We start from the raw sequence: 27194 nt of genomic DNA, 5'->3' as shown, positions 1-27194 counted from the left end.
CGACAAGGAGCCCAAGATTTTCCTCACAGCCGGCACATCTTGTCTACAAGTGTGCAACTCCATGTGTGTTCGTCCTCTTAGCCCCATTTACCACTTCACCAGGAACATCAGGGTGGAGGATGATAGGGATGGGAGACGGCACATGCTTGCCGGGGGCTCTGAAAGCCCAAATCTGTGGCCCTTGCAGAAGTCGGCTGTGAGAAGAGACTGAATCATCTGGGTGGTGCTGTTCAGCGCCATATACCGGTAGGGCCCCTGTGGTCCAGCTGGGGGCTCCAGGGCCTTCAGGGAGCCTCCTCACCCTCCTCCTCCTTCCTGCTCCATAGCCATAGATTTTATTTTTCCCTACATATGGAAATCCCCAGAAAGAGCCAGTTACTTGGACATTTTGTTTGATTAAAAAGAGGGGAAAGGATAAGGTTACAAAGCACACGGCAAACCAGAAGTCATTGTTGTAACAGTTTTATTCAAGTCTGTGTGTGCTCTGGTGGTGGGACCAGGCTGAATCAGCATTACACTGTAATACGATAAGAGGTTTAGCCATTGAACCAAGCCTGCTTGGCATCCCTAGTTAACAATTTACAGTACCTTGAAAAAAAAAAAAAAGCCAAAGAAAAGAACCTGGTAAGTTTCCTTCAGGACTTTTCTATTTTTAAATATTGTTGACAAATTACAATAACTTAAATCCCAAAGCAAAATGGGAATTCAAGGACACAGGCTCAGGACATATGGACAAGACACTGGAGCCTAGGGATGAAAACTAGTAGCTAATTCCAGAGAAACAAAACAAACACAAATGTGAACTTTCACTTTACCTAGACTCAAAGGCTCTAACGGGGAGGAAAATCCCAAAGAAAGCATTTCTGCAAACCAAGTAAAACCCATCTCCAACCTTTTTCCTTTATCCTCTAGAAGATAGTTTAAATCTGTGTGCAAGCATGTGAGTGTGTGAGTGTGCGAGTCTGTGTGTGTTTAGGATGGACAGTGAGGAAAATCAGAGGAGAAAGCTGATGAGTTCATCACCTCCCTTCTTTGCTACAACTGGGGACCAAGGGCATGTAACTCATCACAATGGCTCTTCTCTAGTCTAGCTGCGGTGGTGAGCGAGAGACTCAGGGGAAGGCTACGGGCGGGGGATGCAGGCAGCCACAGGCAGAAGGAATCAGGAAGAGCAGTCCTCCTGGCTCCAGATTAAGGAAGGAGCCCAACCTTCAGAACAACAAATGCTAGGGCGAGGCCACGGTGCTTCCAGGGCCCAAGACCGGAAATGAATAAAGGAGGGGGGGTGCTGTTGGTATCTCGTCAGGATCAATGGAAAATAGTCAACAGTCTGAGAAGCTGATGAGAGGCTCACCTGGCCTGTACAGCCAACCAGAAGCCCAGAGCTGGGTCACGTTACTTAGCCTTCATTAGCCAGGACTCCAGTCTCTGCGTCCTGCCTTCAAACGCCAGTGCCTGAGATGGCGAGTGCCCAGGTGGCAAGGCCAGGGAGGTGCTAGGGACTCCCAGAAGCAGCAGTGTGTTCTCCTTTGTAATGTGGATTTTCACTAATTTGGATTCCTGATCTGAGAAAGCAAGGATTCGTCTGAAAGAAGAAAGCATTTGGGAATGTGTTCCTAGTAACAAATGTAGCTTGACAAGGAGTCATCCTCAGGCCTGTAGCCATGGAGAGAGGCAGGTGGCTTAGTAGGTTGAACCATAGGAAATTGCCAATATTCGACTGGTTTTGACGTACAACCACACACACACACACACACACACACGCACGCACGCATACACGCACACAATTTTCTCCACAAAGGGAAGCGATCTAGCAAGGTGAGGCTCATCAGCGCTGGACCTTGGGTTCCAGGATCATACATTTTGAAATTAAAGGGCTTCGTGCTTCAGGTAGGGAAGAAGGTAGCATCCCCCTCAGTTCGTGGTTGGACTCAGAGGTCCAGAGAGGGGAAGAAACATTTGCAACTTCACCCAACTAGTATGGAGGCAGCTCAGGTTACCACTAGCCTGCCACTCCTGCCACCACAGTCCCTTAGGATCACAGCATGCTGCAGGCTGCTCTCACCTCTGATCCGGGGCCACAGTCTCTGGCAGAGCTTTCGGGAAAAGCCTCGCACTACAGCAAGGGCAACATCTGCTCTGTCCCCCAAATCCTTCAAGAGGCAGTGGAGTGTTTCTCACCTGCCTGAAGGGGGGCCCTCACATCCCTGAGTCAAAAGCACAGGCTTAATTAAACACACGAGGAAAACGTCGAGGCTCCCCGAAGCACACCATTCACAGCCATCCGGCCTTCAGAGCCTGCTGCTCCGTGCTTTCGTTAAAAGCAAGCTTGAAGAGTTAGCAGTGCTCAGGAGGTGTCTCCCTCTTTGTGGGGGGACGGAGGGAGGAGGGGGTCTCCACTGTGGGGACTGAGGAGTAAGAGCGTTGACAACAAGCCACACCTAGGTGCCCTTGGGGTGTCTTGTTGTGTCCCTGAGCAACCGTGGTCTGAGGGAAAAGGGGCCTTGTAAAGAGCCTCACACTAAGACACGTGTCTCAAGGCTCAGCGGACCTTCTCACAAAGATTCTTCCAGGAATTGGCCTGATTCCAGTCTCTAAACAAAGCCGACTCTGGGAATGACTCCTAAAAAATCCGAGGCCCCTAACTGTCATTCCAATGCTGCCTCCAACCTCCCCGTCTCCTAGTTCCTCCTTCCTAAGTCACTAATGGTGAGGGCCAGCCTGACAAGTGGGCGGAGTAGAAAGGATGCTTATAAACACCAGGAACTACACAAATGCAGAAGAACATGTGCCTGACCATGGCCCCCATGCTAAGCCAACTCCAAATCCCTACTCTTCCAGAAACCAAAGGAAGGAACAGTAGGCAAGTCCCTTAGAGGCAAAAGTGGTGAGAATCACACTGTTGATGTCAGCAGTCCATCCTAATGGCCTGCAGGGAGCTGCTTGCTCTGCTGACCTGCTTGGATACATGTCCTCATTGCCCTTGACAGGGAAGCAGGTAAGGAAATTTGAGAGGAGCTAAAAACCAAGCCTGAGGCCAGAGACCAAAGCAGAAAGTGGGAGAGAGCCACCTTGTTCGGGGCTCAAGAGCTCGGTGCCTGACTCAGCAGCCAGCCCAAGCAGCTTTTCAATTTCTCTTCCTTTGAATTTCTTCCTCTTTAAGCATTTCCTCTTCTCTACCAGCAAGTATATCAGGACAATGATGCAATTTTGTAAAGTCAGGAGGAAAGGTTAGCATTGTTCTGAGTTGACCCATGTAAAATATCATCATCACCACCTTCATCATTACCACCTTCATCATTACCACCAGACCCTTGGGATACTAAAGGATGTGAAGTGAAGAACATCCACCAAAGCCTCTTAGAAATAACATATTGGGAAAATGGGGACATCCACTCAGCCCCTGGCAGTGGCCTGGATCCCCAAGGGGGTAAATCGAGGATAATCCTGTTTAGAATCCGTGGAAGGATCCAAGGAGGAAGAGCAGAGAGCAGTATCTGCTTTCTATCACCATCTTCCAGTAGTGAGCACCTGCCAAGAGCAGAGGGAAAGTGTTCCTGAGGAAAGAGAACAGGAGATGCTGGTTAATGCCACTGCAGGGGATCCCAGCTTCAAGTCCTGCTCCTGACCATGACCACAGACACCAGGGAGCCGAAGTGGACACAAAGCAACTCAAACCCATTACTATACAGGATCCTTATCAAACCAAGCCTCGCCCCACAGAGACAGAGAGAGTGTGGCGGGCAGGGGCCCATCAGAGACAGGGTTTGGAGGAGCTGAGAAAGAACCCCTCCATCTTCATGCAAGCTCACCGAAGCAACTTCAGCCTAACCCTGCTTATGCCTCTTGCATGTGCAATTCTACCCTCAGCAGACCCAGGCTTCCCTTGTCTTCTCTCTGGATGGGGGAGTAAGAAATGGGTTCCACCTCTCACTCAATGCCAAGTGGCCACCATTCAGCCTACACTGCCAACAGTTACACAACCACTTCCAAAAAAGATGGCTGCAGCCTCAAAAAAAAGTAGAAAACAGTCAATTGCCTCACAGCACAGAGCACTGTCCAGAGCCAGCAGGGTTTGGATTTTGCTGTATGCTGCACCCCACCGAAGGGCCATTCAGTGGAGCCAAGCGTTCACAGATGCATTCGTGACTTAGGAACTGGGGCTATGGAGAGTCCAGGGAAGGGCACAGAAGAGACCATCTGCAGCCCTCTCCCCATCAAGAATGAAGGGGAGTCACTTGGTTGGCTGGAACTGTGGCTAAGATTCCCATTTTTCCCCTTCTGGCCAAGGAGTGAGGGGATGGAGGCAAAAATCCTCTCTTACAGTCTTCCCTGCACAAAGCAAAGGAGAGATGAGACACAACAGCAAAGCCCCGGGAGGCAACACACTGAGAGTGCCTCCCACCCAAGATGAGGTGGCGCCCTTGAACCAAAGTGCCAGGGAGCTCATAAAACAAGGAGCAATTTGAAAACCAAGGTCACCCCTTTTTTCATTCCCAGGTTGGGACTTTATCAGTTACGGAGAGAGACGGAGCAGTGACCAAACGCATTACCTGAGCCAGCTCTGTCGCTCCCCACATTCTGGCCTCCAGGCAGCAAAGGCAGGGAGCCTGCGGGCTGTCCTGCAACATCTCCAGGGAACTATTCCATGATAGAGGACAGTGAAGCAACATTTGGAGAGTCTGGAGGGGAGAGGAGCATGACCAAAGGCTCTGCTCCCCATTGGGTTTATGTGTGTGTCCCGCACAAACAAAACTGTTCACACTCAATACAGGAGGCCTCAGGGTAAGTGGAAAAGTGAAGGTACACAGGAGAAAGCTCCAGAAACAACTCAACATTCAAGTTAAGGAAACAAATTCCAGAAAAGTCGGGGTTGGCCTCTGCTCTCCTTCTGACCCAGCTCAGGGTCCAGAGCCCAGCATCAGGGGCCACCTGTGCATAGAGACAAGAGGCCGTGGTCAGTCTGCAGAGCCTGGGGCTCAAAGCTTGCGTCACATTGGGGGCTCACTAAGCACCTTACAAACATCATGGCCTCACCGTATCCGTTTGCGGAAGGTACCACTAAGGCTCCGTTTTCCTTCAAGGGTATCCCAGAATGGATGGCCTGGCTGAGAAGAAATCCTCCCAGTTCCAGCTCCCAGTGTCCAGGAGCCCCCAGCCCACCCCCCACCGATATGCTCTTTCGGAGCAGTGCAAAGTCTCTACCAGCCAAACTCATAACCCAAAGTCCACTGATCCCAGGGATGGGAGGAAAGATCAAGGGAAGGGCGTGACACATAAAGATCAGACAACAAAATGGACCAGCGCAGGAACTTTGTCTCTGGTTCCAGGACTGGCACCGGGGAGTGCGCTTCCCAAGAAACGATCCCTGGGATGAGCATGTTTGTGGCAGACACGGGTCTGGCTGCGTCCAGACCCCAGGTGGGAGCTGGATGCCATCAACAGGTGCTGGTTTCTGCCCTTATTTGCATGTTTCCAAAAGGAACAAGGACAGACTCTGTGACCCTCTTGGCTGCCACTCGACTCTGGGTTTCCTGACTCCTTCTCCTCCCCTCCCAGTTCTCACTGAGGCAGGTCCCTTCACCCCAGCGAGGCTCAACTAAATCAGGGGGCACCTGGAAGCGCAGGCAGGTCACTGCCAGGTCCATCAACTCCTGTGCCCCACGCTGGGGCACCGTGCCTTCGGTCCCCCAGCTGGCACATAAGGGCTGGGGACGCAGAAAAACTATCTCACTCCAACTGAGATTCTGATTCATGGGTGTTGGGGAAGAATGTAGAAGAGGAAGAAAATCACTCACAGAACCTCCAACACTGGTGTTTGGGAAGGCGGACGGCAGGGCTAACAAAAGGATTCCAGGACAGGCTCCGGGCTTTTTTTAAGCCCGGAGGGGGGCCGAGGAAAGGGGGCAGCAGACAGATTTGGCTGAGTGACCCTGTGGGGTCACCCTAAAGGCGAGGAAGAGTGTGGAGGCTGGGGGACATGCACGCACCCCTCCCTCCCCTACACAGCCAGAGCTGATGGCCACAGCCCCTTCCGGTGGACGTGGGCAGAAAGGCCCTGCAGGGCAGGGGACCCTCTGAAGTGGCCCCGCTTCCACCCTTCCAACTTCAAAGTGCATTATCAGTGCAAGAAGTAGGGCTGGATTTCAGGGGGTCCAACTCTGAGAAAGGGCTGTGCCAGCCAGCTCCCCCGATCTCCTCCTGCTTCCCCCTTGGCCACCCCCCAACCCTTTTCATGCTAAGACCAGAACTCTTGCTGAATCTCATAAGGGGCAGGCCTGTGTGTGTTCAGTTCAGCTCTGCACAGTGGCACAGTGCTGTCCTGACTCTGGCCCTCTGCGTCCAGGTCCAGAAGCGTCCGCTCGGTGGGGGGCAGCGGCCCCGCCTGGAACGGGAGCAAGGCGGGAAGTCCAGGCCGCTCCTCCACAGTGCTGCTGCTGCTAGCAAGGCAGGAGTCCAGGTTGCTGGGCGTCTCCGTGCTGGAGCTGTTGGCTGGGGAGGCGCTGCGGGCGTGGCTGGGGGACACGAACCACCAAGGGTCCAGCCGTTGCCGGTTGGCAGAAGGACGTGGCCGAGGCAAAAACTCCAGGGTCTTGGGTCTCTCCAGGGTGGAGTCCTGCTGTGTGTTCCAGCGCCTTGGGGTTGGGGGAAAGACCACATTGGGGTCAGGGAGACGGGGGAATTCACCTGGGTCTCGGCTGGGGCTGGGGGTTTTCAACATTCCTGGTCAAAGAGACAGAGGGAGAAGCATCAGATGACAACACCACATTTCTGGGCCAGGTATACACCGCTCCCCAGCCCCCAGCTGCCACATCCCTAGTCACTGGGACTAACGCGACTAACAAATGTTTAATGAGCACCTACTGTGTGCCGTGCAGTGTGCTGGGAGGCACTGGGGATACAGTAGTGAACCAGAAGGCCATGATCACTGTATCTGATAATAAAAATAATCACGGGACATATGGAGGTCATATCTGTAATGAAGAAGCTTAAGGCAGAACTAGGCCCCACGGGCCACCCTGTGTTGACAAATAAAGCTTTAGTGTAACACAGCCACACCAATTACTCGCTCTCCCACTGGGGCAGCAGTGCTGAGTAGTTACAACAGAGACCATGGGACCCACAAAGCCTAAAATATTTACTATCTGGCCCTTTACTAAGAAAGTTCGCCGACCCCTGAGACTCAAGGAAGGGTCTGCTTATTCCCAGTTCATTCAGTGAATAAACATGGGAGACAGGAACAAATCTAGGCATCAGAATTCCAAAGATGAGTCATAAGGTCTGATTCCCAAAGGGGACACACATCTGAGTTCAACAAAAAAAAAATCTAAAGAGGGGAGGGGCAAGCTGAAGGGGAAAATACAACTGTCGTTTACACTCAAAGATCACTGAACTCTCAGTTGCCATCTGGTCATCTTCTACTGGGTGAGGGGTTTCCGAGTAAGATGTAGGTCTCTAGGGATGGTGGTGGGAACGACCTGGGTTACCTACAGCCAGGTGGCTGGGTGTCAGACAGAGAAGGCAGGCATATGCCGGGCTCAGCAATTTACCTGCATCCCTCTCCACGTCCGGGGAGTCAGCAATGAGTAAGTGACGAGTGATGCGGGGCAGGATGCACAGGAGGAAGCTGGCCTGTGAGTATGCCAGGCACGAGCCCAGCCACGTGGCACCGAACACCCCTCCTAGTGCAGCGCGGCACTCCTTCCGGGAACGTCGGTCTCCACTTCCGGGAACAAGGGGGCTAGGCCCCTGCCCGCACCCCCGCCCCCACACCCTGCAGGCACGGCGCTGTGCACTCCAAGACCCAGAGCCCGAATTTCCCACGGGAGCCCTGGGCCTGATCCTTCCTAGAAGCTGTCTCCCCCCACGGAGGCATCTCCCCCCAGAGAGAAGGTAGCCAGCCTGGCCACCTCTCCAACCCCAGGGCAGCATGTCCCGGTGGGCTGAGCCAAAGGAGGGATGGCATCCACTCCAGTACTGCACTCCGGGGGGAGGCACAAAGGCAGGAAAGAGAAAAGAGGAGGAGGGCAGGACTCACCTGCTCCAGGGCTGGGGCTCAGCCCATTGCTGGAGGGGCTCCTGCTGGCTAGGAGAGCCGCTGGCTTGAGGGCCCCGTCAGAAGGAGTCCGCCGGTGGCCACTGAGCTGCGTGGGGGCCGTGAGGGTGACGTGGGTAGGAGTCAGGGATTGGTTAGGGTCTCGTTTGAAGCGCTCCACTCGGACGTTGACCAGGGGGTTGTGGGTGCAAGGGCTCAGGGGTGGGGCCTCGACCGGACTGATGGGCATCTCGTACACCACGATCTCATCGCTGTCGGAACGCAGCAGGGAGCGGGTGGAGTTGCACTCGGAGATGGAGGAGAGAGAAAGCAGCGTTAGGGAGGCAGAGGGGTCTCCTAGCAACAGCATGGGCTCCTCCTTCTTGAAGAGCTTCCGGGATGGGGGGCTGGTGCTCCGACGAGGACGGCTGGCCCTCTGGAAAAGACTCTCACGCCTCTTCTTCTCCTCCCGGGCTGGGGGCTCAGGCTCCTCCGGGGGAAGCAGCTGGTACTTGCCAGCTTCCAGCAGGTCGAACCCCAGGCCGGTGGCCGCGAGAACAGCCCCACAGCCGAGCAGAGCCACCTCACAACGGCGGTGGTGGCCGCCGCCCCGCTTGAGGCTGTTGGTGGGCGTCAGCTGAGGGGTACTGGTGGCTGAGTTGACTGGGGTGGGCTCCTCGTGGACTCCATCACTGCAGGGGCCCTCTCCATCCTCTCCACGAGGGAATGGGATACAGAGGTAGGACTGGTTGGGTGAATGCTGCAGACGACTCTCCCCACTCCTTGGGCCTTCGCTGTCCTCATCCTCTGTGAAGAAGAGAGGAAAGGAGGGGAAACCGGAAATGGGAATGAAGCAGCAAGAGTAAGAATCTCGTCCTTCTTCCCAGCCCCGGGCCTCCTGGCGGAGCGTCAGGAATTCAAAGTTAAGAGTCTCATGGGTGGGATAAGGAACCAGGCATTGAACCCACAGAGCTTTAGTCCTCCACACTCAACTGTGACCAACACGAGGAAATCACTCTCCATTCCAGAGCCTCTTTTCCTGTTTTCAGAAAAGGAAATCTGCTACTTTTCTACTTCTTTCATTGGGACCCTCAACACAAGAGGTACAGTGTGAATTTCCTAGAATAGTGGGTAGAACAGAAACATTCCTAACTTTTTTGCACCTTAAAAGTGGAAGGGGCCTTGAATTTCTAGGATGGCCTAGAGACCCCTCTAAGAGCAATGGATTGGAATCCCCTCCCCAGGTGAAGGTGCATCTACTCTATAAACTGACCTACTATGACCTTGGAGATCTTCAGAGAGAAGAGGACTTACTATCTGACAGAGAGCCTGGAGGAGACCTTACCCATTCAGCAAGCACAGGCAAATGGAAAGCTTCCTTGGAGAAAGGAAGAAACCATCTCCTGTTTTGCAGACTCCCCACATTAAGATACAAAGGAAAGTGACCCAGCAAAGGAAAATGCCTGATTCAAGGCCTCACCCTCTGCACTGCCCTAAGGAGACTATACCTGGCTCTCTGGGATAGGAGGCCAAGGGCAGGCCCCATGGCAGTAGTAGGAAGAAATTGTGATTTGGGAAGGTTCGATGAAATGGGAGTAGAGCAAGCGAAGAAGGAAGTGGGTGGGGGCCTGGGAGTTGGGTAAAAGAGGAGACGACACCCATGAAGTGGCACTAGGGGTCCTCAAACAGTCCCAGAAGCTTGGCCGAAATTTCCCTGAGGAAACAGGGACAGTCAGGACAAAGGCAATGCTCACCCATCTCCATAAGGCTGGTGAACCCTGGCAGGGCTGGGCTACTCCTCGGGCCCTTCCCCAGATTGGGGGCACTGGACGACCACTGTTTGTATCCATCTACCAGGGACTTGAGGCTAAATGGGAGGAAACGAGGAAACTGTGAGAACTGGTTACTTCCCTTACTCCACTCTCACCTCCACAGGCCTGTGCAAAAGTCTCTCCCTGTGAGCTTAATTCCACCAAAGCCCAAGAGCCTTGGGGTACAGGCAACAAACATAACTGAGTCCCCTCGCATCACGAACAGAAGTGCACATGCTCTAGGAAAAGAAAAGCAGGGCCATGAACCCACCCCTTCACATGCTGTTATGGAGCTGGGGAAAGATCTAGCAGGCAGGCTGGCAAGAGGACAGGAAGAATGAGGGCTGCCCAGCACTGGCCCAGGTCTTGCCCGAGCCCATCTTCCACGAGAGGCCATCACTCCGGGACACTGTCTACAGAACAGTGCTGACATCAGGGGACACTGCGATGCCAGGCAAGCCCCGGGCAGATGAGCTAGCAGACATGGACGGGCCAGGCTACTCCACTCAGACCGTGTCCTCCACTCCTGCCAAGCTTATGGCATGCTTAGGCAACTTTCAAAGCCAGCCACTTTTTTTTTCTTTTTTTCTTTTTTTTTGCCAGCCACTTTTTAAAAACAAAAACCAGCCAACAAAGCTGCACCAACCCAGTGCACTTTGGGACAGACCTACGTGGGGAGTACATAATACTGTACTTGAGCCCCTGGTTTGTCTGGGAACGGAGAGGAAAAGGGCAAGAGCTTGCTTTCAGGTCCCTGTGATGAGCTCAGACTCACAAGCCAGTAACTCTGAGGATCCTGACGGGGTACCCCACCAACCCCCTCATATGATGGGGGAATCAGAGACCCAGCAGCACTGGTCTTTTCTCTAACGGACAGTAAAGAGGGAAGACTGAGGAAATCTGTGGGTTATCGTTGCCTTGGAAATACCAGGATTATAATCAGAAGGGGCTCTCATTTCAGGGCCAGAAAAAGCTATTCAAATAAAGCCCACTCTTCCCAGTCCATCCTGAGGGAGAGAGAAGGACCAATGGTTTCCCCTCACTTCAGATCTCTGTTTCAAGCGCTATCAGAAATACCAGCGAATTCAAGTACATTCCAGCCACCCGTGGTTTCCACCAAAATACACAGCCAGAGATAAGCATGCTACTAAACCCATAGCCTGGGACTTCTAACTGATAATCTTCTAACATCACCTCCAGCTCTGGGTTCAAGGGAATCCAGATTAGCAAAGTCAAAGCCAGTGCTAAAGATGAAAGGATAAATAGCCTTATGTCATCGCCCTATAACTAGGGGTGCCAGGAGAATCCCAACAACAGGAGTGGTCAGGGAAGGGAGAAAAGGGAAAGTCAGACCAACACAGGAAGCTCCCAGCGTGCACGAGGATACCGCTTTAAAGAAAAAAAGTCAGCACAGCCTTGGCAATAATGACGCTCGATTCTACGGGGTGTGCCGTGAGAACAAGGAAATGGAAGGGGGACTATTATGAACACATCTGATGGAAGGGTGACGATTAGACTCACCCCAGGTGGAAATGTGGAGATTCTGATGGGGTACTTAAACCATTAGCTTTCTCACGTCTCTGAGGGGATCTTCAACGAATAAAGAAAATCAGTAGTAGGCGACAGTGGGTACATCCAACTCAGCCTCTCCCACATGGGAGCCCTTAAGGCTGGACTCCAGCCATGTGGCCAGCTGCCTTCCTCCTGCCCGGTCAGCACAACCCACACCGTGCAGGAACTTTAACGAGGTGGCCGCGCCTGAGCTGCCACAGGCCCAGGACCTCCCAATCTGTGGGACAAAGGTCCCCAAGCCACCACAGCGTAATTGCAGAGACCACGTGAATCCACAGACACCCAAGCTGTCTACGAGCAAGTACATGTTTCCTATAAGATAAATACTATTTTTTAAAAGGATGGAGATGCAAATTCACTTAACATTACTGAATTCAATATAGCTTTTTATTGTTACATATTTTCTTCCGTTAATAGGGACTAAAACTAGAAATACTGTCACACAGAGACTCTCAAAAATTTCTGCCATTAAAGAGGTCTTTACTCGAGAATGAATGGAATATACTTTATTTCTTGAACAGGAATTGAGAATCATAAAAAATTAAGTCGTATTTTGAACTGTTTCAACAGTTTTGAGGACAAATCTATGCAAGGGGGAAGAAAATGCCAAAATTAATATTTTGGAATGTGAAATAAAGTTAATTTACTAGCAAGACAAAAAAATATCTATAAATGAAACAGAACTAGAGAAACTACTGGGACCCACAGCCAACCTGGTAAATCCTATCAGGAATCACACGAATGTCAGAAATACCAAGGGATTCAGGGTGACTGAGCTTCTCAGACCCACCTCAACCCTACTCGACCCCAGGGCTCAAGGGAAATCAAACTGAGGAGCTCTTGCCCCTACAGAACCTACTACAGCAGAGCAATTTACCATTCCTCGAGGACTCATAGAGGACTCAGTCACGGAACTCTCATGGAGCTTAGGCAGTTGGCCCTACATACCTAAATCTTCCCTTCCTTCTCCTTCTTCTCTTTCTCCTTCTCCTTCCTTCCTTCCTTTGTCTTTCTCTCTCTTCCTTTCTTCCTCTTCCCCTTCCTTCCTTGTCCCTCTTCCAAGGCATCTAAGTGATTTCTAAAGCCTGGCTTCAAAGAGTCAATCCTTTATGCACCAAATTGGTATTTTCACCTTTAGCTCAGATCTGACATGAGAAAACAGATTTGGGACCTGAAATCTTAGGACTCAAAGGAATACCAGAGCCAGGTCCAGGTCCAGGCACAAGCTCAGGAAAGTCACTGAAAAGGGAGAAGGGGGTTGCTGCTTCTTCTCACACTTAGAAAAGTCAAGAAAGGGGATTCTAGATTCTAACACCAAGAATAAGAACTGCAAACTACTACGCTCATTCTTCAGGTGTGAAACAGAAATTGCATGAGAAGCGCAGAAGAACCATCACGGCAGATATTTACATAGGCTCACTACGAGCCAGCTAATCTTGCCAGCACTTCCCAAAGAGGAACTTATTTAATCCTTGCATCAACTCCACGAGGGGGGTGCTGGCATAACCCCCGTTTTACGGACGAGAAAACATAAGGCCACACGGCGAGGCAGGCTGGGGTCAGCGGTGACGCTCGCCACTGCTTAACTCACTATGAGGGACTGGCCGCCCAAGAACTGGGACTTGAGAGAATTTAACTTGAAAGCCACAGGAAGAACACAAGCACATCCCAGGCACAAAGCTGGGTCTTGTGCTTTGCCCAGAGGGCGTGCTCACACCTGTCAGGGTGGCTATGAGGTGAGGCCTAAAAGAAGTTCTAGTGGGCCCGTGATGTCATGAGCACAGGGTGTTATAGAAGACTGATGCATCACTGAACTCTACCCTCTGAAACTGTTAATTAATTAGATTTAAATAAATAAAAAAAAAAAAAAGAAGAAGTTCCGGTGGCCTCGGAGTTAACATCTGAGTGCACTGACTACCAGGGCTGGATTATTCCGTCCGCCCCTGCGTCGGGATAAGCCTCCAAGTCGAGAGAGTCCTGTAAGCCCTGCTCTTCCTTCTCTTGGCTCTGAGCGGATGATCGAGGGGGAAGAGCCAGACAGAAGTAGAACATCTGGTAGAACTCTCCACGTTCGGTTACTGCTTGATCTACTTGCTGCTCTGAGTCAGACGCCTTCAGGGGTCAGCAAACTATACCTGGAGGGCCAACTCGTGTCCACCGCCTGTTTATAAAGTTTTACTGAGTAAACACAGGCGCGCGCCTTCATTTATGTATGGCCTGTGGCCTGCTGCTTTGGTACTGAAACACAGGAGCGGAGGGACTGCCAAAGAGATTGTAGGACCCTCAGAGCCTAAAATATTTACTGTCTGACCCTTTACACAAAAAGTATGCTGAGCCCCGTCCTAGGGGAGGTTCCAGGGAGCAAGGAGATTGGAAAACCGTTGCAAAGAGCAAGAGGCTTGTAATTTCTCAGAAAGCAATGGGACACACAACAGAGAAAAAGTACTTCACATCATAGTTTTAAAAGGGAATACCCATCTTTAAGCAGAAAGAATCTCCCGCATTCTGGCTCTTACCCTTCATCTCCCGAGGCGAGCTCCTTCTGACCAAGCGTACTTGGCCCCCACGTCCGTCCTTTCTTCTTCGGGGCCCTCTTCTCCTCCTCCTCCCCTTCCTCTTTCGGGATGACTGAGCTCCGGCCCCAGGTTTTGCTGTTTTCACCTGGTGTCACTGTGAATAACAAAAGTTGGATGGGACCTAGAAAAAAGATAGACAGGGTCCCCCCAAAACTAGCCTCTACCTCACCAGACAGACACAGACATACACACACATATATGGAGTCGCAGGGAAGAAGTCACACCTCCTTGAAAACTCTGTGCCCAAGTGGAGCCTTCAAGTCCTTAGGTACCAATCACTGAGCACTCTCAAAGTACCAAACATGGAAAAACATCCCAGATTCTCCTAATTTGCGTCCAACGCAAAGCTGGAACTCAGGCCAGCCAGACATCAGAGTTCCAAACAGATCTGATTTAAGGAACTTCTTTTGTTGGGTGGAACTGGACTGGGAGTGGGTAGGGAAGGAGATAGGTAGGAGAGAAAAAAAGATAAGGGGGTAAGGAAGACTTGGAAGTACAGAAAAGAATTTTGGTAAGAAAGGAAGACAATGAGGAGCTCAAGACTATGGAGCAGGAAGTCAGGAGTAGGAGGAGAAGGGGAAGGAACAGGCCTAGAGAAATACAATAGATAAGAGGAGGAACGTTCTTCTGACATTGCTACCTTATAGCAAAAGTTGAAACCCAAATGCTTCAGAGACTAGGCTTACATCATAAGTGACCGGATGGTTTCAGACACCAAAAAAACAGGAGCTGAGGGGACTGAGGCAAAATACAGAGCATATGGAAGCCGCCATTGCTTCTAGTCAACTGTGGGCACATGAAAAATGGGAATCCACAGATATGAATGGATTTTCCAAGGACAGCCAGCTAGGGTTTGTTTTTTGTTTTTGTTTTTAAGTGAAATCTCTAAGTTAGGGAAACGACTCCATTCATACACACACATGTGTGTGTAAATTCTTTTTAATAAACACTGTGGTAAAAATAAAATTGGTCCAGACTTGGCCTATCACAAAGTATTTGGCAAGTTCCCTTAGGATCTACACTTTGAAAACACCCTTCCTTGGGAAGCATGAACAAAAGAAAAACAACGATGCCCCAAATATGGCAGAGCACACACAGGGTCCCCAGGCCAGGGTACCAACCAACCCAGGCCAGGTACCAGGCTATCTACATCACACACCAGTTTCCGAATTGCTTTGTGGTTCACGAAAGATCCCATTAATACCCACAAACCCCTCTGCTGGCCTCTAAGAAGAAAAGCAGGGGAGCAGTAGTATAAAGCTAATGGAGAGAGACAAGAAGGAGGGCTAAGGGTTTGCGTACATATGTGCATGTATATACACATTGCCGAGGAGAGGTGGCAGAAGTTATGGATGGAGCAAGCCTGGGCCAGTCGGTGGCTGGACAGAGCAGGGGACAGATGCCCCTGGTGTGTTCTGGCCCCAACTAATTTGGGAAACAGTCTCACACTGGATGGCTCGAAGGCGAGGAATGATGGTGGGGCTCGCAGGAGGACTGGAGCGGCTGTTGATGAGACTCTTCCTTTTATCCATGGTGGGGGAGGCCTGAACCGTGAACTTGTGCTGGAAATCTGCTTGGGGAAAGACAGACATGTGTGTGCATTAGAATTTTCCCATAACCCAGGTCCTGTGAGAAAAGTGGTATGTCCTGGCAGGCTTGAGGGACAGGCCCTTGTTTCCTAAGAAGTGACTTGTTCGCCTGGGAAACGTTCTTTTTCAGAATCATCTCTTTCTCCGCAAAGATGGCAGGACAGCAAGATGAACGTATGAGGAGAAGGAAAATTCACTCTCCAAGTCAACCTCATCTACAGTGTACATAGGTGTAGTAATCACAGATTTATAATAGTTTTCTTAAGATCAGGAGACTTGCTGATTATTCTAGGAAATCTAACTTACAATTCTGTTTCTTACAATCTATTAGGACAGGCCCCGTTTTCTCAGGGACCAAAGCAGGGAGACGGATGCTTCTCACTAAGGGCAGGCAGAGCAGAGTAATAAGGACTAATCCTTGGTGGGAACCTAGGGAAGTGAGTGCATGGGGCTAATGGTCCAAACTGTGACATTTTCCAAAGACAGGCACAGCACAGCATAAAGAAGGTAAATCTTATAGCCCTGGATTTCTAAGTCCCAGTGTCCTCATCTATCAAGAAGTGTAATAAACAGCTGAGTGTCTGCCCGTAGGTCCCCTGACTAGACGTGATCTCCCTGAAGGAGGGAGCCACTGTTTCCTTCTGAGCTTCCCCAGCTCACAGCAGCTTGACACCACATGCGACATGCCAAGTGGGGCTCACAGACTCTGTGTTGCCTGGCCAGAAAAATGTGCAACAAGGACACTGGTAAACATGTCGCACAAATTCATCCACTGAATTTCACTGAATGAATTCCCTTGTCTGTGCTGAAGCCATCATCCCGGTGCTTAAAATCCTCCGCTACTGCCCCTATGACACTATTTTCCCTTGGTGTCCTTACACCCCTAACTGAGTTTGCTTCCCAGGACCTTATAGACTTAGAATACAATAAACACACACTTGAGCACTCACCTCCCCATAAAGATTCTAATTCATAGTTTCCTATTACTTTGCATTTTCCCAAGGCTGAATATCCTACAAATGTACCTTTATTCACCTAACATGCTTCTGAAAGGTTGTATGCAAATCAAATTCCTACCCGTGAATCCTAATCTCAACTGTATGCAGAAACTAGTTATTTAGAGAAACCCTGAGATGAGCTATTCTGCAGAGCCCTGAGTTCTCCATGTGAGCCACCATGCTGCTAGCAGTCTGGACCATGCCTGCCTGTCAGGTTCGCCCGTCACCGGTTTGTCTTCCTTCCCGGTCTGTGTTTAGTCACACTCAACAACTCCTCCGGAGCAGGGTAGCTTGGCCGTGGGCCAGTCTTCCCCCCTGAATGGAACAGCCCACTTCGACCCTGCCCCGTTCGGAGACCCAGAGCCTCCTGCCTCCCAGCCCGTCCCCAGCTCCCCCAGGTCCCTGGCCACACAGCCTGCCACCCTGCCCTCCCACCTCCCAGCAGGTCCCCGGCCACTGACCGGAAGGGAGGCTGATGCGGTTCCCATCCTTGAGCTTCAGCCGGCTCTTCCTGAACTTGCCCTTGCGTTTCTTCACCCGGGGCTTCTCCTGGCACAGCTGGTGGATGATGATGTTGAGCTCCCGCTCCAGGATGTCGATCTCCCGCTCGGCCAGCTCCTGCTCGCGGCGCCGCAGCAGCTCCTCCTGGGTCTTCTGCTGGAGCGCGGCCCGCGTCAGCTCCTCCTCCCAGGTGCGGAGCTCCTGCAGGGGCAGAAGTATGGCAGCGAAGAGAGGGTGCTCAGCGCAGGCGGGGAGGCCGAGGGCCCCTGAGGGCCAATGCCTCCAAACCCTCAGTCCCAGGCCGAGTCGCTGGTAAAGGAATCCCTGACCACCCTGGAGGCTGGATGCCAGGGAGGGGCAGGCTCAGCCCAGCCACACTGAGGACATAGCTATGGCAGCTCTGGAGACAGGGCTGAGAGCTCCTAGTTGCTCCTTGATTATGGATTATGACTGCCTATGACTGGAAAAAAACGGGTTTGGGCAGAAAATATCATCATGTACTTAAATTTTACAGACTTGGTGGTATTTTCATTTTTTCCCACTTTATAAAGGATGCTTTTTAAACCAGAGTCAACTTGATGCGACCTAGCTTAAAATGTGCCCACTATAAATGAATCGCCCTCAATCACCTAACATTCAAATAAAAATGTATTTCCTGAGCGATTGTTCAAAAGCTGGTGAGGCATGTCTTCTAAACCTCTATTCAGTTGGTGAGTGAATCCACAAAAGCATGTGGTTTGAACTCTCATCTTGAAGGACAACCATGTGCTCTGGAAGGTTCGTGACAGCACAGCAAAGAGAAGAGAAAACATTTCCCGAAGTCTCTGCCAGGTGCTGCTGTAGGACCGCCGCTGTATTAAACGAGCAGAACCTCTTCCCTGCCTCCCCTTTTCCCTTCCGCATGAATTTATATATGTACATCAGCACGGAGCTCCTGAGGTGAGGCGGGGGAGGAGGGAGGTATATGGAATCAGGAAACAGGAGAGCAAACAGGAAAGAGAACTGAATATGTGCATACAGTTGTCAAATCTGGAATCTGAACTATTAGCGCTGCTTACCCAGGATGTAAGACTGACGTGTGGTGGGATGAAGCGCTAAAACTTAAAAGTGGGGAATTTCTTCAATAAAGCAGCCAGAGCAACACTTCTGCGGCCGAAACTTAGAATTTCTCCATGGAATGCTCCACTGTAAGAAGTCATTCTGGACTAAAACAAAATATTGTAGAAAGGGAGCCGAGAGCTAGGAAAAAGTATGTGAGCACATATTGGGGAAGCTGAGCAATGGGTAGAGAACAGAGACAAGAGGGGAATGAATATTCTGATGTTAGGAACTTTTCATTCAACTTGCCCTCCATTCTCAAGAGAGTATCAAAATTGATAATAAAAATAAATTGATAATAAAAATGATAGAAAGGGGGGGAAGTGAGAAAAGGACTAGCACCTTGAAAATTGTCTTTGGGGGTGCCTGGGTGGCTCAGCTGGTTAAGAGTCTGACTCTTGGTTTCAGCTTGGGTCATGATCTCAGGTTTATGAGATGGAGCCCCACATCAGGCTTTGTGCCTGGAGCCTGCTTGGGATTCTCTCTCTCCCTTTCCCTCTGCCACCCCACCCTGTCTCTCCCTTAAAAAAAAAAGAAAAGAAAAAGAAAATTGTCTTGTACACGATGGGTGCTCAGTGTCAATGAATGAATGAATGAGAAAGAAGGAAGGGAAGACAGAATTCAATTTTATAAATGCAATCCTTTACGGGAACCCAGATTCATCGTAAGTGTCTGAGAGATGAGCCTGAACTTTTGAACTTCTCCTTCTTTGATGAAATAAGCCCCAAACAGATTCACTGTTGTATGCCCCCCACCCCCACCCCCAAAGCCTTGGCTCTCCTTGTCCCACTACTTTGTTTTCACCATCAGGAGAAGAAAAACATGGAAGATTCAGAAAAATCATTCTTGGCTGGTTGATTTTGCTGCTAGATGGGAAAGTTAAAAAGTTCAAGCTAATTTCAGCCTTCCTAAGTCTTCTTCTCCTACCTGCTCTTATCTAGGGGATGGTTTGTGTTACAGCCCCTTCCTTTGAGGGAACTCAGACCCCAGTCCAGAGACAAATCCATCGTCACTATACCTGGAAGTGGTAAATTGAGACAAGCTGAGAATGAGCTGAATCATATGGGAAACCAAGACATTTATGGAGTACTCGCCAATGGCACCATGTGTCGGCAAGACTCTCAAACACGGTGAGTCTCTTCCTTCTTGTGAAACACCATTTAGGGATCAGCCTCCTAGTATGCAGATCATATCACCTGCATACAATGATTTAAGAGGCATCTCCCCAGAGAGAAAGCTCATTATCCATCCCTCACCCTCACTTCCCCAACTAGGAGTCTTATAATGGACAGACATCATAGCACAATGGTTAAGAGCAAGGATTCTGGAACACACTGCCTGAATCATGGCCTGAGGCGAGTTACCAGGGGCATTATACTTAACATGGAGCTAACCGCACTGACATCACAGTTGTTTACATAAGACAATTATTATCTTATTATGCAAGATTACATAAGAATTCATATAAATCACTTTATAACAGAGCATGGCACATAGTACATGCTCTATAAATGTTAGCTGTTACGAGAATGGGTTTGGCTTCTCCTAGTAACCATCCACAAGAAAATCCAACTTTCATTTTTCTTACTGGTGGGTACCCTTGTAATTTCATCAATCAAAAGAAAGAAAACCAAGAATCAAGTGATTCAACAATCTAAAGGGCCAGCAACTCTAGGTTTCTTCTAGTTGGAATAGCATTAGTAACAGGAGTACCCTCTTCTTCTCTTTTTTTTTTTTTAAGATTTTATTTATTTACTCATTTCAGAGAGAGAGAGAGAGAGAGCATGAGCGGGGGAGGGGCAGAGGGAGAGGGACAAGCAGACTCCCTCCTGAGCGGGGAGCCCACCATGGGGCTCGATCCCAGGATCCTGAAATCATGACCTGAGCCAAAGTCAGATGCTTAACTGACTGAGCCACCCAGGCACCCAAGAAACACCCTCTTTCAATCATTCTGCCCAATGGTCAGTGCTGGTCCCTTCCCCCACCCAGGTCCTAAAAGATTTGTCATAAGCTCACTCCATTCCCCTGAGGAACACTCATTGACTTGCCAAATAGTACCAGGTTTAGGATTGCTATGTGGCATAAAGAGAGGTTTATCTCTTCAAATCAGCTTCAGAAAGGATTTTTAAGTCATTTGTTTAGGCAAACAATACTGGAGAGAAGATGGTGTTAAAATCAGAAGACCCAGGTTGAAAATTCTGTTTCCCCGCGTACAGGCTGTGTGACAAGTCACTGACCCTTCGCCCTGAGATGAGAAAGATAGTAACACCTGCGCTACATGCTGGGGCAGGGGCCACGAGACTCCTGGATAAAAAGGACGAAAGGTTCTTTCCATCATCACATCTTCCAAGGGAAAGAACTGGGAGGCCACGAAGATGTACACAAGTTCAGCTACTGTTATCATGTTGCTTCCCAAATGCCCCGAGTGGGCAATGAGGAGGGAAAAAAGAAATTAACCAAGAGACACATGGACGTTGCTTGTGTCCCCAGCTGCAGCCCTTGGAGCCAGCCTAGCCCCTGCAGTAGAAGCAACGTAAGTGCTCACGATCAGCTTCCCCTCGGTGGACACAGACTGCTCACCAGACACCAAGGGCCCAGAGAGGAGCCACGTAAGGAAGGGCCACCAAAACGAAAGGCAGATCTCTAGTAAGCTAAGAATATCTGAACTCCTCAGTCAGTTCGGGCTTGAGCCTTTTTCACAAAAACATGCAAAATACCACATAATTTCAGAACCATACAGTATTTTTAGCCCATCTGCTGTTTCTGATTCTGATACCAAAGACAGTGGCAGGATGTGCTGATAACTGGGCTCAGTGTTGAAGAATCTCTATCTTAAGTTAACCCCCACTCTGGAAGTCCACTACGGAACCAAGAAACGTTTCTAGAACCCTCTCATATTTTCTGCTGATACCTGCCCAGTGGTGCTCTTCCTCTGGTTTGGACAATGAAGTAGATACTCTGTGTGGACAACTTTGGACTCATGACACCCCTACTTGTTCCTGCCAAATCCCAGAAAGAAAGAAAACGTCTCTACTACATCAGCTCACACCTGAGGCCTGAAGAACTCTCTCCATGTAAAGTTGGGAAGAAAAAGCTGCTCTGTTTACCTCAAACTAAGCAGGAAGGTGGTTGTGTCAGAATCTGTCCAGAGGCCCCAGTGGGGAAGGCCCACTGATTCAACTCATGCCTTTTTCTTGTTTTATTTACCTTTTCTTTGGCCCTGAGTTGGTCAAACATCTCCTGAATCTCATGTTTCCAGTCATCCTGCAGGCAGTGGAAGGAGTCCTTGGGCATCTCAAAGAAGCCAGACTCCTCTATGGTAGTTAGCTGGTCCAGGATACTTGTGAAAGATGGTCGTGAATGAGGGTCAGGATTCCAGCAGTCTGCATGGAACACGGGAGTAGACAGAAAGCATGAATGGACAGAGACAAGCATAAGACAGAATATTACGTGACCTCATTTACCAGAAAAGTGCCTCTCATTTTTCCTTCCAGAAACAGAAACACGGGGATTTTGGCAACTACACATAGGGCTGGGGAAGTAAAGCAAGCTGCCCAAGCTCACGATCATACAGAGTGAGTGTGGAAATAGAATGCAGTAGTTCTACCCCCATCTGACTCTGCTTGCTGATTTAGCATCAGAAAAGCAAGTCCGAAGAGTTTGCTGGCACGAGGCTCAACAGCCAGGATTTATTATGTTCCTACGCGAGTCCAGTCCTGACAGTGGGTAACTAGACTTCGGGCCTCGATTTCCCACAAATAAATGAGCCAGCCTTCCCCACCTCAACGGGATGATGATAAGGCAAAGATAAAAAGGACTGGACTGGGTGTCGGGAAAAGTGAACTCTACCTATTCTCAGCTCCCGCACTAGCTAATGGAGTGCACTTTGCCCCTCTCAGCTTTGGATTTCTCACTCAGGGAACTACAGGGTTTGACCAGATGACTTCTAGAGTTCCTTTCTTCTCGGATGTTCTTCGTTTCTAGATGTAATACACTCAGAGGTCCTGAAAATAAAAGCTGCTGTGTCTTCTCATTTTGTATTAAGTAATAAAACACTGAAGTGCTGGATAGCGGGTTTTAGTTACTAAGTTGAGCTCTACAGTCCCTCGAGATGGACAGAAGGAGCACCTGTGTCATCCACATGGCAGGTGCTGACATCATCTGAAAGCAGCTCTTCCACCCACCCACGGGATTCCTCCTTGACTGACTTGTACTTCATCTCCTCTCTCCGTAACTGACTCAGCAGAATCATCTGACATCTACCCAAGTGCTGCTCAGAAGGCAAACCCTCCAGTTTTGTTCCAGTCAGGGGCCACTTACCTTCCATGAGTTTGGCAAAAGGTTCTGGGCACGTAGAAGGAATGGGAAGGGCGAGCTTGTTCATGGCCACTCCATAAGCCACAGCTAAGCCATCGATTCCTCGGAAGGGCACCTCACCAGTCAGGAGCTCCCAAAGCAGCACCCCATAGCTGAGGAGAGGAAGAAGACAGAAGCAGTCTCAGATTGCGACAGGTGCAATCTCACCGACAGGGCTCGCAAGGCCTTTCCGAGCTAGCCACACTCTTGCTGGCATGGAGGGAGACCAACACAGCAGACGCACCCGTGGGGCATTGACAGGACACCAGGAGGCTACCCGCTAAAAGCAAAAGCTCTGGAGTCAGGCACACTTAGTTTCAAAGTCTTGTTCCTCAAATTCCTCATCTACAGAGTGCGAACAACAACTCCGGGCTCACCAGGATGCCGTGAATCTCACCGAGCTACTCTAAGGGTTTAAATCGGCGCTCACCAGCCATATCTCTTCTGTTGTTGTTATTGCTAATGTAATACTCTGGAAGAAGAGGCTGCCTCCCAAGAATACATTTTTTTCCTGTTTTAAGAAAACTTCAGCTTTCGTCACAGATACATTTTTTCAGCTTTAGAAAAGCAGAGAGCTGACTACTTACAACAAATGGATTTTGCTCTTGTAACAGGTTTCTTTAAATGCCCACTAGGTTGGATAGATTCCCACCCCTGATCGGTTAACAGAGACCTGTGTGTAATTCAAAGAGGAAAGTCACACAAGGGGCGGCCTACATGGGAAGAGCAGAGCAGTGGGTCAGCTGTGAGGACCTCAGTTTCCTCCCAACCTTTCAAATCCACATGAAGAATTTCCTTTCACATGTCCTGTGAGTCAGAGAATGGGGAGAACAAAGCTTAGAATAATTATTCTATGAATTCACAATCAGAACAAGGCAAAATCATGTAGTGTTCAATCCTTCCAGGAACAACAATCCTCCCGACAAACAACCATAAGGCCACGAACAGTTCGAAGACTGGCTCTCCTTATATTTTCAACACAAACCTCAAATTTTTAAAAAATACTCATCAGTAGTTTACAACCAACAAAGTTATGTTATTTTAAAACAACACATGGCTCAGTTGGTAGAGCAGGTGACTTTTGATGTTGGGCACAGAGATTACTTCATTAAAAAAAAAAAGTAAGCCCAATATCTATTTCATCATGGTACTTTGTATGCACAAGGTGCTAAGACATTTATAACATCATCTTGAATCCCTACCATGAACCTGCAAGATAAATATCACCATTCTGCAGATGATGAAAGCAAGTTTCAGAAAGTTTAGGGCATACATGGAATAAGTCACGGTGGACCCTGGACCAAATCTCAGTTCCTTCTCTCTAGGATCCCCTTCCACCATTTCTCGGCTTAGTAAACTCTAATCGTCTTTCAAGATCAAATTCAAATGCACCACCATGTACTCATTCATTTTACACATCTATAAAGATTTACCATGCATCAAGCTCAATGTCAGACACTGGGATGCAGGATACAGATCTTGTCCACAAAGACACTAATGTGAGGAACAGAAAAGACGTCAATTAGGACACAGAGATGAGTCACAAGAAAGATACCATGAGTGTACAAAGAGACCCAGATGGGCTCCTGGCCAGATCAGGATGGGGGCAGGAGACAGCTAAACCTTGACTGCTAGGTAAAGGAAGACAGAGATCCAGAGACAGGCCCTCATATAGTAAATGAGTTGGTGGGTGGGTGTGGGAAAACGTGCATGGTCAGACGGTCCTGCAGGCTGCACTGTGTGCCCTAGAGTAAGCCCCGAACACCAAGAATTGCACTGTTATTTTTCCTGCCAAACCTTTACCGTGACTTCTAAGAACTCTCAGCACTGCCGACGAGATTCCTAGCTTACAGTGACTCTCATCTTCAGTTGTCTGCTCCTGGCATTCCTGCCAACCTCCACTCTGGACAATAAAAACCCAAGGTCCCAAAGAACCCCTCTCTTCTATCTAGGCGAAGACGATGGGTGTCTGAGCCCTAACTACCTGGAAAGACAGTAGAGTGTTTCAAAGATCTAAACATGTGTCCTGTTTGTGTCCTTGCATCAGCTCTGCCCATGGTTTCCATGGAGATGTCTCAGGCCACCTGGAAGAGGGAGGAGCCGGGGCTCCACCCCTCTCAGTTTCCAGGAAGGCAGCTCTGCTCTCACCTGGCTTCTTTCTTTGTTCACCTGCATTTCGTTCCGTTTGAAAGGCCCCACAACTAAGAGGAGCCGGTCGAATGCTACTCAAGAAAGATTCAGACAGACTTGAATCAAATGTCTGCTTTACCGCTCACGACGGGCGGTGTGGCCCTGGGAAAGGAAGCTCCTCCGTTTTCCTCACCTGCGCAACAAAGAGCACTTCTGCCTCACAGAGTAACGGCAAGGGATAAATAACAAGGCTACCACTTCTCCAGAAGCTTCCACGTACGGCTAGTGAACTCTATGTGTTTCCCCTTGGGAAGGGCCCGAAACAAGAAAGCCTCTGGTGGGATTCGGGGAAAGCCCGCCATGCCGGCTGAGAGTCTTGCCGAGGGACACCAGCATTCAGGCAAGTAGCCTTTCTGGGAATGAGTGGACCAGTTAGGTTTCCTCTGCCAACGTTCCTCTTTATTTCTGTAACCGAAGGTGGTAATGTAAGTGAAGCCTTGGCGTTCCTTTGGCAGGAATACAGTCCAAGAAAGGAACTAAAGAATTACACGTTGGATGGGTCTGAGCCCCAGGGAGAGGTGGGCAGAACCAGTCCACGTGATTTACCTCAGGTTTGACTTACTCTGATGCCCTCCCAGGATGGAGAGAAGGTCAAGAGGCCCTTCCAAGACCAGGTACAGACGAGATTGGGCGCGTTCAGGGTGGTATGGCCGTAGACCCAAGACCAGGTACGAGCAACCTGGAAGTACCAGCTCAGCTGAGACTCTGCCTCAGCCCCTCCCCCAGCAGACAGTTCCCAGCTCCCATAGTGCTGTCAGTGATTTCCCAGGAGTCCTTGCAACCTCGCCCCAAACCCTGCGGAATGCACCCTGGGTCAGTAATTAACCACCTCCAGGGCTATGGAAATCCTTCCCACTGTGTGGTGGGTCACAGGTCGGTGAGGGGTGTTCTATGTCTGCAGAGTGAGGAAAAGCATCAGAGTGGATAGCGGCCCAACCAAAGGCACAGCAAACCCACACCTGAGCTGGACTGGGACGATTTTTCTTATTAACCTACCTTGTCTCCAAGACACACACTGAAAGGAGAAGGTGTCCCTCGAATGGGCTTCTGCACTTGGTAATCAGCTGTGACCCCACATTCCAGAAACCACACTGTTTAGTAATCTTTGGCAAAGGCGCGCCTGGGTGGTGCAGCTGGTTAGGCATCCAACTCCTGATTTTGGCTCCTGAGATGGAGCCCCAAGTTGGGCTCCGTGCTCAGCATGGAGTCTGCTTAAGACTCTCCCTTGCCCTCTCCCTGTCTCTAAAATAAATAAATCTTTAAAAAAATATCTTTGGCAAAGATGGTGAAGTACCACATGAGAAAGCACTCTGTAAATTGTACAGTAACATAAAACTATTCTTGTTGTTAACTAGACCTCATTCAAAATGATGATCTATTTATTAATATATATAATATATACATGAATATATTGACACAATAAATAGATGTTGATATGGTAATATGCTCAGGCTAAATTATATTCCAAAAGCAGCTTACAAAACAGAATGATCCCATTTTAAAGAATGGGTAGATGAGCATGTGAACAGAAATAAATGCACCAAAATATTAATAGAGGTTATCTTCAGAAGTGAGTAATCGGTGATTTCTTTTTCCCTTTTTTTCCCATCTATATTTTCTAATTTTTTTCTATGGTGAACATATTTTACTTCTGTAATTTTAAAAACTTAAAATGCCTCCACTTCATCCCACACACACCAGGCGAGAAGTCATTGCAGGACACCACTAACCACTGCGCTCCCTACACGGCACAACCAGAGGGAAAGGTTTCGTCAACTACTCTTCCTGAGGTGGTCTAAATCCAAGCAGATCAGGAAACGTACAAAGTTAAGGATCTGGGCCATGACCATCATATCCTCCATTCGCAGCATGTGGAAGAGGCCCAGAGAACCACCCTCGAAAAGCAGTAAGACAAACTCAGCTGGCCAGCAGAGGCCGAGCAGCCCCAGACCCCAAGGAGTTCCAGGAGGGGTGGGGGATGGAAACAGGCTCAGCCTAGTACCTGGCCCAGAGTTAGTATTCAACAAACAATTCCTGAATGAGTAAATGAATTATAAGTCAATTCGGGAATGAGCTTTGTCCAACTTCCTAGGCATGCTTGGGCCCTCTCTGGCACATCCTGCTGGGCCCCAGCCATGGTGGGCCAATCATCCTGGAAGAGGCTGCCCAAAGTGCAGGAACAAGAGTATACCAATGGCAACAGGACTATAAGCACAAAGTTCCAAGAGACAGGGCGCCTGGGTGGCTCAGATAGTTAAGCGTCTGCCTTCGGCTCAGGTCACGATCCCAGGGTCCTGGGATCGAGTCCCGCATCGGGCTCCCTGCTCCTTGGGAGCCTGCTTCTCCCTCTGCCTCTCTCTCTCTCTCTCTCTGTCATGAATAAATAAATAAAATCTTAAAAAAAAAAAAAAGTTGGGCGCCTGGGTGGCTCAGTTGGTTAAGCGACTGCCTTCGGCTCAGGTCATGAT

General features: G+C 49.6%; 1 protein-coding gene across 1 annotated transcript in view; it reads right to left on the bottom strand.

Moving 5' to 3' along the window:
• Window positions 1-452: 452 nt before the first annotated feature.
• Window positions 453-27194, bottom strand: part of MAP3K9 (mitogen-activated protein kinase kinase kinase 9) — a 77188-nt gene continuing 50446 nt past the window's right edge. Inside the window, exons 4-12 of the mRNA XM_021679757.1 lie at window positions 22501-22649; window positions 21388-21563; window positions 17043-17283; window positions 15442-15564; window positions 13935-14088; window positions 11368-11436; window positions 9790-9902; window positions 8039-8842; window positions 453-6723 (exon numbers count right to left, since the gene is read on the bottom strand). Of these exons, the coding sequence (XP_021535432.1) occupies window positions 6239-6723; window positions 8039-8842; window positions 9790-9902; window positions 11368-11436; window positions 13935-14088; window positions 15442-15564; window positions 17043-17283; window positions 21388-21563; window positions 22501-22649 (2314 nt within the window). The 3' untranslated portion in view covers window positions 453-6238. The remainder of the gene's footprint in view (window positions 6724-8038; window positions 8843-9789; window positions 9903-11367; window positions 11437-13934; window positions 14089-15441; window positions 15565-17042; window positions 17284-21387; window positions 21564-22500; window positions 22650-27194) is intronic.

The sequence above is a fragment of the Neomonachus schauinslandi genome, chromosome 9 (genome assembly GCF_002201575.2).
Source record: "Neomonachus schauinslandi chromosome 9, ASM220157v2, whole genome shotgun sequence".
NCBI classification, from domain to species: domain Eukaryota; kingdom Metazoa; phylum Chordata; class Mammalia; order Carnivora; family Phocidae; genus Neomonachus; species Neomonachus schauinslandi.
The sequence above is the reverse complement of the archived record's forward strand: the minus strand, read 5'-3'. Positions and strand labels throughout refer to the sequence as shown.